This window comes from Leuresthes tenuis, unplaced genomic scaffold (assembly GCF_036924035.1).
Source record: "Leuresthes tenuis unplaced genomic scaffold, fLeuTen1.0.hap1 SCAF_9, whole genome shotgun sequence".
NCBI lineage: Eukaryota > Metazoa > Chordata > Actinopteri > Atheriniformes > Atherinopsidae > Leuresthes > Leuresthes tenuis.
This window is the reverse complement of record NW_027325363.1, coordinates 21,207,081-21,221,063: the sequence shown is the minus strand read 5'-3', so window position 1 is coordinate 21,221,063 and position 13,983 is coordinate 21,207,081. Positions and strand designations below refer to the sequence as shown.

Genomic DNA, 13,983 nt, shown 5'->3' with positions numbered 1-13,983 from the left:
CCTGCCCCTGCCAGGACTGCTCTGTGTCCATTTGGGATCCAGCACGGGCTCGTCCATCTGGGTCGCTCTCATTTCAAGTGTAGGTAACATCAAACCTTTTGAGTACCTGTCCTCAGGTATTTGTTGACCCAATGTTGGCTCCTCAATATGAGAATCTTATTCAGTGATGATTGTGTTTCAGCCCTCTTTACCTCAGCCATATTTATTCTTAATAAAACTATTTTGTTTTGTGTGATAAATTAATCAACATTTACATTGCTGTCATTGTGTAATAGTATTTCTAAAGTCTCAATACTGAGTAAGAACACTGTGTTCAGAACCAAAATTACAATGATAATTGTAATAATTCAGAAACTACAATGCCACATCTACTATACATGTACCCCCAAACTGCAAAGAAGCAATCCCAAGATCCTTTAACACATTCATCGTCCCTGTGTACTCTGAATGTCCCATTTTGTATCTATTTTATGAAAGGGAATGTACTTTTCCATATTCTGAGGATCAGTCAGACAGCAGTGAAGACCAGAACATGTATAACTGCAAAGTAATGTTTTAATATAATTGGCAGTTGTGTTCGTTCCCCCCAGTAGGGACACCTTTGGTGATTTAGGTACCTCTGAATCCAACCACTTCCCTCAATGTTCCAAAACAGTTTTTCCTGAATGATTTTACAGGTCTGCATTCCCAAAGTGCTTACACATATGTTCCCTCCTGTCTCTTTGACAATTTCTAGCATAGCTTATAAGTCAGTATGTCCAGCCTATAGACTTGACAACTCCTCATCACTTAAACTACATCCTAAGTCCTTCAGCCTGATGATTCTCAGATTTTCACTTTTTTTTAAACCCATTAGAGTTCATGTAACAGAGCTGCCTTGTGTGTTGTTACAGGTAATTCCAAAAGTTCCACCATTGCATTCTTATCCTGAATAAATGTTTCCTCACTGATATGGTCTCTGTTCTGTAAGTACTTTCAACAATTACTTTTACTCTCCAAACTGCACACAGTCACTGAAAGACATAAGCCCTCCATCTCAGTGCAGGTCACTTATCTTGTGGATCTCTTTTCTAAGTCGTTGCTTTCAATATACAGCACTTTTTCCCATGCTATATTTCTGGATTTGTGCCGTAGACAGCCTGTCTTGGATATGACGCTCCACATATCCTGTTTCACTTGTTTATTTTTTTCTCCCAATTATTTTTAGAATGAGCCAGCACTGGGTTTGAAGAATAATCATGGCCATTATTCTTTAATCTGTGTGAAAGAACATCCTAAGGTATAAAGTTCAATTTAGCCCTTTGAGGTCTTGCGATGTAAAGGGCACTACAAATAAAATGTATTATTATTATTATTATTATTATTATTATTAAAGGATCCCTCTACCATATTTCTAAGTACTTGACACACGAGGGCATTGCATGTAGTTTGCTGTTCTTGAAGATGATCTGAACTGATCTGTACAAACTGGTCTCTCTTGTTAGTAGTAACTGCATCCAAGATGTCAGGTCGTTGTAATTTGATGAAATGTTCCCTATTTTCACAGCTGTTCTCACCAGTCTTCTCCCAGTTGCTACGTGGTTACATTAAATCAGTATTTTCCTCCGCTCACAGAAATAACCGTTCCCCTGGAGAAGTCCATTAGTCCCAGGCCAAGATGGGTGAGGTCGACGCGTCACTGTAGTGAAACAAGGGGGATGGGACGCTTCTAGCTCACCCCGAGCAGCCTCTCATGTCCAATGACGGCTGAGATTGAATTTACAAAGGGGCGGATGACTCCCCACTTTCTCGCCGTGCCTGGTCGCAGAGGGCGGAGTTCCGTGTCCGCGTTTGACAGCTGCAAGACAGAAAATGTGCAGCGCATAGAAGGTCGGGGAACCATGCTGCTCCAACGGAGTATGGCCCTTTATTGCCTGCGATTGGCCTCGTAAATCTGACCCAGTTGGAGAGCCGATATTACAATATAGAGGATCTGGTTAGTTTTCACTGCACGTTATCCCTGGATTTTTGGGTTGGGATGCAGCGTGCCTTCTCGTTTCCAGCGACTGTGGAGCGCAGTCGGACTAAGGAGCGCTTGGAGGCGAGTCTGGCTGGGCTGTGTGAGCTGGAACTCCGCAGGCAGAGGCAGGAGGGTCTGGTGCTGGGGGCGCTGGCTCTGGGGGACCCTCTGGCCCAGGACGGCTCCAGAGGAGAACTGGCATGCTTCAGCAGCTGGGGGCAGGAAAACTTGACGCTGAGGCGTCAGCTGGTAAGAAGTTCATGCCGAGTCTTTCACTGCATGTTTGGATCACAGCCACTCTCAGACCGTATTACCTCACCCCTCTTAACCACTGTCATGCACCATGGTCCTGCATAGTTTTGAAAATCTAATTTCCTGCTGCGTATTCTCATTGTAATCTGCTTGACCGTTGGATGGACTCCTGGTCTGGGCAGTGCCTTTTGTGTTGAGGTGACCTCTAGCTGCAAAAAAAAGTTACTCAACTTGATTAATAGATTCTCCATGAAAGGCTTTAATGCGTTCCTGTGCTTTGGCCTGAGATATATGCCTGTGGATAACGAAATCAGGGGGAGGAGCAGCCGCCGCTTGTGGCACAGACCGACTATTTAATGACCCATTGTTCCCTCGTCACAGACTTTTGTAGGTTTTACCACTTAACAAGCTCTCATTTGTGCCTTCCACAGATGATAAAAGAATGAATTATATGTCTAAGCCTGTATTTTGCTGCTGCGGCGAGTATTTTCACGTCGTGTTCAGCTTCCTGATGTTTCTTTTTCTTTTTCTTTTTCCCTGATTTGAAAATCTAGCAGAGTTGCGCCAATTATGTTCCACTGATGTTAGGAATAACAGACTAATTAAAAACTGGGTTAATCAAGGCAAATAAAAGTTTCTGTGACAGTAAACAGCGTCTCCAACAGGACATTTTACGCACCACCGAACAGTTTATGGCTTGTATTTTATCCTTTTTTGGTGGCGTTAGCTCAAGCTTTTTGATGTGTCTTGGAGTTTCATTCTGTTTGGTCGCTGCTCCTGCGCAGCCTGCAAGCAGTGTCAACATTGACACAATAGGAAGCCATTATTAAAGAGGGTGAAAAAGAAATTAAATCAGCCGCCACCTCTTCACACCTCCTTCCTCCCTCCCTGTCCTCCCCTCCACTCCTCCTCTCCTCGGGGGCCTAACAAAAGGCGCATATGGGACAGAATACTAATGATGCCGATCGTGGCTTCAGTGAACGGATGAGGCGCACATAGGTGGCCTTGTGCACTGTCACGATGTAGACACTGTGATCCGATTTCGTGGTTTTGATAGATAACTCTGTTAAAAATAACATCGGTTCTAATTCAGTTGTGGAAGATGCATGACAGTCATGTGTTTCCAATGTACTTCACGCACCAGTGACCCTTGAGGAGCCGTCAGCACGCAGACAGGAAACTGGCATTGAATGAGTGAGGCGCGTTTTCTCCGTTTTCATTTTCACGCAAAGCGTCTCTGCTTAGTTTGGTGTTTATTAACTGCTCTGCCAATCCATGCGTGAGTGATTACACGTGAAACTCTTCGGAGAGCATTTTTGCCCATCATGAATCTAATTGAAGTCTCAGATTGAGTCTCTATAATATCAGGTCACCATCTGCCCCCAAACAATCTCCTCTTCCGTGTAGGTCGGCAGTGTATAGTGACACAGAAACAAGTGACCCAGTGTGGCTCTTTGCCTTAAATGTGGCCCCAGCCCGGCTGAGGGGCCTTTTTCTCTTGGATACAGTGTGTATGTATTGGTGCTAAAGGTGTTGACAGCTGCGGGACGCCAGACAGCAGCTGAGAAAGCATGGGTCTCTGAGCCCCCCCTCCATCTCTCTCTCTCTCTCTCTCACACACACACACACACACAAACACACAACAACAACAACCCTTCTGGGTGTGTTTGGAGCGGGTAGAAGAGACTGTATGAAATGTGTATGAACATGTGACACACATGCATCCATCAGTGGAGGAGAGTTAGATTTTGAATGGTTAATCCCATGTGAGCAATAGAAATTGACTGGTGGACCTAAATGTTCATTATCATATGTGTGCAAGCAGTCATTCTGCAGGACTGTGTCACTCTCTGTCCTGTTGTGTGTCTTTGTGTTAAGGTAGAGAAGCATTATTAGTGAAGAATCCCTTGCATGAATCACTGCTTGTTTATTTGTTCTGGCACACAAACTAAAACCTCCAACTTTTCTCTAGCTCTTTGGCGTCTCTGTCCAGATTCCAGCAAATGAGCCCGAGCGGAAAAATGTATAAATCATGTGTCCATTGAAATAACTTCAAATGAACTCTGAGCTGGTTCCACATCTCTCAGTCACATGAAAGCTGCCTGCTGCACGTCTATTTAAGGATTCTTTTCAACTCACCCTGCTTCCAACAAGCCACTGTGGGACGGAGTCAAGAGTGTACTTATGACTGCCATTCACTGGGGTTATGTAAACACTGTGTGTGCAGAAAAGCTCCTCTGTTAGACTGGACTGAAAGAATCGTAAAAGAAATATTTATCCTGTGAAAATAGGACATTTCAAAAGTGTCCATTTGCTCGAGGAAATAAGAGATCAGTTGTGTCGAGCAGTGGAAAGGGGGGCAGGGTGTCTTGTATGAATGTGTGTGTGTGTGTGTGTGTGTGTGTGTGTGTGTGTATCCGGCCTCCCACAGACTTCTTCTCTGTGTGGATCCAGTCACAACATTGCTTTAATTATGTAGGGTCGAGCATGTGTGGCTGCGTGCCTTGTCTTCCCCTACTCCTTGGATTTCTGTATTCCGGCAGTGTTGTTTCTGAGCTGTTCCAGCTGTTAAACGGTTCAAGGTTTATTCTACAATCCTCCTCAAAAAAAGATTTTTTTTTCTTTCCGCCCCGTAGAAACCCTTTCTGTGTGGATTTATAGTGTGCTATTATGTATATACTGGTCATACTGACACCCCACTTTTATCTGTATTTTAGCTTTAAAATCTGCAGTCTTTTACCCTTTACATACTAAAGGGCAATAAAAGTGATGTAACATATTAAGTCACTCAGTTTTTTTTATGTAGTTCTGATTTAATTTGCAGCTCATTATGCTGCAATTAAAATGCAGGTGGCCCTGATGTTTCGTCCACCCACTGTGGTAACAGCTCCACGGCTAAGTGAGTGTGCCTGCACCGTGTCCACGGTCTCCCCCATCCCCCACCAACACGGGGCCCAGGATGCAGTTAAAAAAAAAAAATGCAGTTGTACAGTGCATAGAGTCGTGGAACCACTGTGTGACTTATAGATGTAGGGTGCAGTCTGAAGAATGAGCCATGCTTCAGTATGAGCCAGCTGGTTTGCTCATCCACACAGATTTGTTTGTTTTCTGTGGTGCCATCATTTAATAACCTGCATGATCCCTTAGAGTGTGTCCAACAAAGACGCGGCAAGCAATCGATTATGTGAAACTGCATCATTGATTAGTTGATTTCCAATATTCTCCCCTCCTCCAAGCTTTTTCTCCACCCCATAACGCTGCCAGCAGCTGAAACAAAGCTCCCCTCTCAAAACATTTTGGCGCATGGATTCTGCTGCTTTGTTTACAGTAAGACAATAAGCACGCTTGTTGAGACAAAAGAAAGGACAGTGTTTGGGGTGAAGAGGTCATGATAGAAGCCAAGCTTGGATTATTTGCTCTTCAGCAGCAGTTATTTGCGTTATGACCACATTTAGGACAAAGCAGGAAAAAAATCATTTGAGTTGGGGGCGTGGAGGAAGCAACACTGACCAAAATCACTGAGCATCAATGTTTGTCAAGGAATGTGAACGCCTCTGCTATACTTCTTTGTGCTCCATGCAATCCTTGTTGAGATCTGTGACCAAGAAGGGAATTTATACAGTGTTTGTATAAATTCCATACATTTTTCAGTCTGGACCAAAGAAGTTAAAGAAGTAAACTGTCTGGCAGAGGAAAAAAAAAAGAGCTCTCCACGGATGTGATTAATGAGCTTTTACATGATTTCTCATCAGCTGCACTGCTCACCACAGGGCTGGTGTACATTCCTAAAGGCAGTGTTTGATTTGGCACAGAGACACAAAGGCAGCGTTCAGGAAAGTGCAGGAGAGCGTTGCAGCAGTTGTCTGTCAGGCACTCCATCACAGAAGGTTTGCGATGTAAAGAAAGTGTCACCTTGTCGTAAGGACATGCTCAATCTTCTGATAATGAAGCCTTCTTAATGAGACTTCCAACAAACTGCAGCGTATTTGTGTGTGTTTGTGTGTGTATGTGTGTGTGTGTGTGTGTGTGGTGAGGTTATTACTTATGTTGTGAGAACCCAAGTCTGTTCTCATAGCCGCACAACAAGGACGTTTCCCATTTGCAGGGACCGAAAGAAAGTCTGCTTAACATAAATCCTTACATTTTGCAGTGTAGATATATTTTAAGGTTAGTGTAAAGGTTAAGAAAATAGGTTGTTATGGTAAAAGATAAAGTCATTGTTGTGTCCTCTGAAGTCATAAATACACAACTGTGTGTGTATTAACTAATGCAGACAAGCTTGCATGCATGTATCTGCAGATGTTAGCACATATGTCCCCAAAACCATCAGGCTGGCCTGACTAGCATGTCCAATTTCACTGTTAGTGTCAAGTATGAATCTGTGTGTGTGTGGAGGGTCTACTTCTGGTAAATCTGATCAAAAAAAGAATAAATATGTTTTTTTTTTGTTTGTTTTTTTAAATAATTTTTTGCATAATTCTTTGTCTTTGCCTGTCTGTATGAGTAAGCATATTTGTCTTTATATCTGCATAGCATTTATCTGCATCTCTATGTGTGCGTATGTTGGAGTGCCCCCAGCTACATGAAAAAACCTCCCCCTTCGCAGAGTATTGAATTATTCATTCTCCAACTCACTGCTTTCCACGTGAACCCACTCGCATGTTGTGGCCCAGTGACAGATACAGGTGCTGTTAACAGAAGCGCTTCAGAGATGCACTGCAGTGACCTGCGATGACCACATTTGTATTTTAGTTCCCCGTTCACAACAAATCTACATCTGAGTTTTGGCTTCGTGTGTTTTGACATTTTGTTTTTGTCATCCCAGTTTAGGGATAAAAAATACAGAACAGTGTGAAATGACAGCTACTCTCCCAAAATATTTCAGTTAAGTCTCTTGTGCCTGGCATAATGTAACTTATATGAGATTTTGTGTGTGTGTTTTAGATGCATCAGATCAAAAGTATCTGAGTGTCAAACTAAGTGAGAGCTGCAGCTGGAAGATACAGATGTGCCTCCTTAAACAGCTTTTCTGGAAATGAGTAATTTGAGTGCGAGTACCGTTTGAGCTTTTTCCTTTGTTGTTGAAATCGCTAATTGTTGCTACTTAAAGTCCACTTAAAGTTCACTTATCAACAGTGCTATCACATACGGAGAGCAGGAAAACATCTGAGCGTATTTTCTTTTCAGAGTGCCCTTCAGAGTTCTCCATGGGGCATAATGCAGACGCTGGAGCAGCAGGTGGGAGAGCTGAAGATTGACATTGATGACGGCTGCTGTGACGGAGCTCAAGGAGACCCTGGTGACAGTCGGCCGAGTTCTGGTACTCCCGCTGATTAAAAGCCTTTCTTTCGACACAGCTTTGTCAGGCGTGTAATTAAGAATTTTATTAATGCAAATGCACTTTGTTATATATTCTCATTCGGCAATTTAGCTAAGTATGTGTTTGTGTAAAATTGTTGCTCTGTCCGAAGAAACTTGATTTCTTAATGCATTTCTAAATACACTTGTAATGAGTTTCTGTCTTTCATCTGTGCTCATGTTGTTTGTTCATTCAATTCAATTCAATTCAATAATACTTTGTTAATCTTTGAAGGGAAACTATATTACTGTAGCATTCATTATTATTAAAATTATGCTATTGTTATAGATAGATAACAAAATGACATATAGATCAGCTGACAAACGTGTTGAAAGTTGGAGGACAGCAGAGAGGAAGGTGTGGTAGAAATCTGGTTGCCATCAATGGGTTGGGATGTTGTTTTTGTAGCTTGGCAGCAACTTAGCTGATGATGTCACACACAGCATCAGCAGGTAACACAGGCAAACTTTCTCAGTAGACAACATAGACAGAAACTCACAGCCAACAGTTCAACATCTGGGGTGCAGAGACGCTCCTGCTCAGTGACATGTCCAGGATTAAACTGTCTGTTATGTTTCTGTCTGCAGTCTCTGTCTGTCCATATAGTCTTACAGCTGAGTAGAGAGGTGTTAGTTGTTCCTGCAGCCGTGTCTACATGGGAAAAAAAAAATGTTGGCTTCCTGATATTCCTGCTGTGTCCTCATCAAGATTTGTCAATCTTATCTGCCAGTAATCTCCCATTTCTCATGATGATCAAAGAAAGAATTAGTTTAACCCTCTTACATATTTTTCTCCATTTTGTTCCTACTCTGCATCTAGGCATTACTTGGGCTTTGGAAAGCTCAGTTTGCTGTTCCAACAGGTTAACAATATCCTGTTGCCATGGTCATGGCATGGCCATAATAGATGTAAAAACTTGCCAGTTACGAGCAGATGTCCTTCCAGCAGCACAGCATCCAAACTAACACTGAAAAACATATCAGAAATCTGTGTATTCAAAAAAAGAAAGCTTAAGAAGATGCCAAAAAAGACACAGTATGCCCAGAGATACTGCGGCAGGCTGCCTGTCTCTAGGGCAGTACCATTCAGTGGCCATTATGTGACAACTAGAGCCATCATGCTCGAGTTGCTTTTAATTTGGCTTTGTAGCTTATTTCTGAAGTGGTGTTAAGAGACTGCCTACATAAAACAGGATATTTTTAGAGAATGGGGACCATTAGGTGTGATAAATGAGACATCATTTGTGAGATCTCTGTTCTGGCTATCTAATTTCACTTTGTTCCAGGTTTTTATGAATCAAGTGAGGGTCAGTCGCCAAAAGGAAAATCTTCCTCTGCTGAGCCTGCAGAGACAGTCTCATCCTGGACTTACACGAATGACAGGTCCAAGTCTGCAGGTAAGAAAGATGAGCAAATGAGGAAAGAAATTTTCTTCTTCAGAAATAACACTTATTTAAGTGAATGACAGCAAATCACAACATATGATCTTTGAATTTTTGCATTATATAAATAATTTGCCTCTAATTTGCCATTTTAATTTCATTCTGTTTTTATTTACATTTTAAATAATAAAATTATATTCCACTGATTGACTATGAAGGCTTCAAACCACCAGCAATGTCCATTGTGTTGGATCTGATGACATCTGGTGGTGATGTTTGAAGACTGCAAACAACTTAACGCCTATCTGACTCAACCCAAAAGCAATTTGAAGCGTGCCAAAATAGAAAATTATGAAATAGAGAACAAAAATATTTGGCTTTGTCCAAAATTAGCCATGCCAGAGATGTGGCTAATGTTAGCGATGTTGGTCTGTCAGTCCATCTAACCAACCTTTTTAAACTGTTTTTGGATTGGATTAGAGTATCTTGTTCACATATGAACTGATGTGCTAGATATGGAAAACAGCTACTGAACTGATTAGCATTTAGCAGAAAAGCAATTCCACAAATAAGTCTGGCCTCACACATTCACTAGCATGGCTGTTGAGTTTATTCTTCCTTTTTGATTATTATTAATTGCTAATTATTAACATACTTTTTATTGCATTAAAATTCTTAATATCACTGCACCTTGGCTAAGTACAGTGTTGCTTTCATTTCTGTAACTAGGAGACTCCCTTGTGCTGAATGGAGACTTTGATGTTCCAGTTCTACGCCCTATCCTACCCCGCTCATTCTCTGCCCCTCACCCACCTCTGGAGGGCATCATTGAGGAGGGCTCAACTGTTGACTCCTGCCAGTGGGACTCCAGTGGACCCAACCATACCTGGCAGCTACAACCTGCAGAGGATCAGGTCACAGAGGAGGAGTACCAGCAGGCTTTGAGGGTAGAGGGCTACATCCTGAGTCTCATCCATCGCCATACCCTCTCACCTCGGCCATGTCAGCCTCGCACCACTCTAAGCCCTGACCCCCCATACCCTGCTGCTTCTGGACACAGCTCCCAACACAGGAGAACTCCTTCTCTAACCACAGAGCAACGCCTTCCTGACCCCCATCTTCAGCCCCACGTTGACCTATCGGCAAACCCTAAGAGCCAGGGGTGGGGTTGTGACCTGCCAGAGGGGGAGCCTTGCAGAGGAGAGGCCCCATCTTTTGAGGACAACTGTTATTTGCCTCTGCCCTACCCCCAGTCCAGGCCACACTCCCTGGCTGGGAGGCTGCCATCACCTCTGCCCTCCATGGAGCCAAACTGTGGTGTTGGGGCTCTTGACCTTTGTTGTGAACCCCCATCCCCCCAACATTATCTCCATCCACAACCCCCTATTCATCAAATACACAATTTAGTAAGTGCTCAGTATATCCCCGGACAAGCCTGTCATGCCCCTGTGCGCTCCCCCAGACACTACAAACCAGAGCAGCCAAAGCCCACCCGAGCTGCCGCCTCTCCTGACCACCCCAACTCTAAGTCCAGATCATCTAAAAAAAGCCACAATGATCGCCAGAGATCCAAGAAAGCAAGCAGTAAAACCAGTCGATCCCAGTCTGAAAACAGCCTCCTAGGGCAGCGGGTGCTCCCTGAGAGGAGGTACAGCACCACAGAGAGGCGCCAAGGCAGAACTAATCCTGCACAGAATCAAAGCCAGGTCACTGGACCCCAGGTGGGAAGCAATGCCCACAGTGGGAACCGACGCTGGTGCTCCAACCTTGAGCTCAGCCAAGATGAGGGTGAGGCCCAGGCAACACAGGTACACAAACGACCACCTCGAAAAGCTCGCCACGGCCACTCTTGCTCCCACTCCCAACAGCAGCAAACGCAGCGCTGGCACCCAGACTGTCAGGGAAGAGCACCCCTGTGTCAGGGGGAGGAAGCCTATGCTGGTGCAGCCCCTGCAGAATCCGAATCCAGCATGAGCGAGGTGTACTCCCCGGCCTCCAGCTCACTGTCTAGCGACTCAGATGAGAGCGGGGGCCTTGTGTGGCCCCAGCAGCTGCCACCTCGCCTCGCTTCCACCTCCTCCTCATCCTCTCCTTCACCACAAACCACTGCCAATGCCTCGTCTCAGCCAAAAGCCTTCGTCAAGATTAAAGCCTCCCATGCGCTGAAAAAGAAGATTCTCAGATTCCGCTCAGGGTCTCTCAAAGTCATGACCACTGTATGAACAGTGGAACCTGTTTTAAACCTATCCAGTAATCCTCACAGCTGTGATGTAAAACCATTTGCAGAGCAGCACTTTGACTGTTACTTTTGGTCACAAATCATTTGCCAAATAGGGGATCCTCTCTTCATAATCGACCTACCTCTACCAACAGTATTTTCCTAATGAGGTGCATTTACATTTGCAAACATGATTAGTTAGCGATGCTTTATCTGAAGCATTTGGTTAAATGTGTCTTGCAGCGGTCCACCATGAGACACTAGACTAATAGAGCTTATCCAGCTCTGACGGATGATAGTTGATGCCAGGTTACATTATGGTGACATGAACTGCATTGCAACTACGGGACTGAATATGCTTCCGATTTTTGTGGATGTTTGTTGCCTTTAAAGTTATTTGATCACAGCCATTATTATTCATGAATCACTAGGGTGAGGAGATTGCCATATAAAAGTCTATACAGCTGATATTTACAGTATATTTACAGCTGATATAACAGTCTCCAACCGTTTTTAAGACATCAGTGCTCTAGGGATACAAGTGTTTTTTTTCTCCAAGAGGGCAGGTGTATTTACTGTACTTTGGATATGGATGGTCAATGAACTCTGTTATTTGGCACCATTTAGAAAAAACACAGAAGTCCTTGGGAGAACAGTTTTGTTTAGCTATTCATGGAAAATCCATTTATCATGTGAGATGTAATTCTATAAGCTTCATAATTTTGCGTGATTTGATGGTCAGTTCTGTGCTGACTCAAAGCCTTGCCAGGTTATGCAACCAGTTATTTGGAATTGATTAACAGAAAGTGTTTGGATTATTTCTTATTTCCAACAAATCAGTACCAACTTGCAACAAATTATTCCAGGAGACCCCTTCAAAATCATTTAGTTATTGTAAAATTGTAACCCACTGAGGAGCACTAAATAAAAGGAGAAATGATTTGTGATGCACTCAGTCAACAGCCTTAAGAAAAAAAAACATTTGTATTTTGTTTCCGTACCAAAATTCACAGGCTGATTGTGACTATCTGACCAGGCAGGAAGTGCATCTCTGCAGCCATCTGCTTACGTGACCAGTGACCATCAATAACAAGTCAGGGATGGTTCTGCAGAAACCATGTTAACGGATCAGTATACAGTACAGTGCATGTGTATACAGTATAATTGGGTTTAATGAAACACGGGGATACACAACCACAATGTAAATAAGTTTGTTTTTGTATGTACCATCATGTGGCCTTGTTTGGAATGAATGTAGTTTGTAAATAGCAATGAATATTCTCTTCGTTTCTTCTTTGTTTGTTACTTTAATACATATTTTCTCATATTTTGCTTGTTCCTTACATAACACATGATGCATTTCTTTTCTTTTTTCTTTTTTCTTTTTTACAAGTTGATACAATTTCCTAAAGACTTTATGAAATGCTTATTGTTTGTGACATGTGTTGGTAACTCAGTAACTCAGAGGGACAGCTCAACACTTCCTGTTTTACCATGAATTTAGAGCTATTTAAAAGTAACGAGTTGCTGACTGGCAGATCAACACACTAGTTAATAATCCCACAGTAACTCCTCCATCACATATCAACTCCATAAACCCTGGGCTTCACTGTCGCCCCGTGCCTATGTTGTAAGTTTTTAGAGGCCAGTTTTAAGTGTTCAATTTGTTTTTGTAATGGATGAACACCATTGTATTTGAAATCAGAATTTCCACTTCCAACTGGAGGGGAAAAAAAGAGAGATCAATGCCAATGAGAAATCAGATTTACAAATATGGATATAAAACATAAAATGAACTTCTGGATGAGCTTTTCGAGACCTTTTCTCTCTGAAGTGAACCAGTGGCAGCTGATGAGAATCTGCTGTTATTGGCAAAGCAAAAAACAATTTAACTTGCCACTTCTATGGTACTGTGAACACAGCAGATTTGGCCTTGAAGTTGGGAGGAGATGAAGATGAGGAGGCTGGAAAACTCTGCTCTGGGCTCGGAGTGTGTTGTCAAAATGTTTTCTGATCAAGGAAGACCCAAGCAAAATGCCAGGGTTGTTTTTTCAGAGATTTTGAGTTGGTGGTGACTTCAGACACCTAAGTATATGTTTATTTATGTTTTCATGTCACTTTTAAGGAGCAGTAAATGACTGAAGTTACATTTGATAGTCATGTTAAGTGGTGGTGCATTTATTTGACAAATTAAAGCTGTCTTAACGCTCAGATTTCCTGTTAACTCTTCTCTCTCATTTGTGTCTTCTGGCTTTTTTACTCTCTGTCAAACAAAAACGAGCATGTTGCAGATGACTGCTAAAACTTTAATCACAGGATCTTGCCATATTCATTACTTACAATGAGTGTTTTTTTGTAAGCTATTACAATTTTTCAGAGATGTATTCTTAAATACACAGTTAAGGGTTATGTCTGTCCAAATGTGCTAGTTTACAATCATAAAGCAGGATAAAGTCAGGTAAAATATATTGGCATTACTCGAGATTTTAAATAATATACCAGGAAAAATGATGTATGAGAACCTTAAGAATTTAAATTGGTATTTTAGATATTTTGAAATACACTTTTACTAGAAACATCTATCAAAATTGCATTTCAAGTTTTCTGAAATGCTCTTTTTGTAATATATAAATAAAGCACTGATTTGCAGGAGACTAAATTTACTTAAATAAGCACAACATTTTAATATTGGAATTGTCTCTTCCCATTAGCCTGCAGTAACACAAGTCATAGAAGCAAACTAGTTTAAAATCTCAAAACTGAGTAAAAAGGAA

At 42.4% G+C, this 13,983-nt stretch overlaps 1 protein-coding gene across 1 annotated transcript; it reads left to right on the top strand.

Moving 5' to 3' along the window:
• The first annotated feature begins 1,732 nt into the window (after nucleotides 1-1,732).
• LOC140314543 (dapper homolog 3-like) lies at nucleotides 1,733-13,422 on the top strand. The gene is made up of 4 exons (XM_072392811.1): nucleotides 1,733-2,248; nucleotides 7,439-7,571; nucleotides 8,896-9,006; nucleotides 9,721-13,422. Exons 1-4 carry the CDS (start codon nucleotides 2,018-2,020, stop codon nucleotides 11,211-11,213), a joined length of 1,968 nt encoding a protein of 655 aa, XP_072248912.1. The 5' UTR covers nucleotides 1,733-2,017; the 3' UTR covers nucleotides 11,214-13,422.
• Nucleotides 13,423-13,983: the final 561 nt, after the last annotated feature.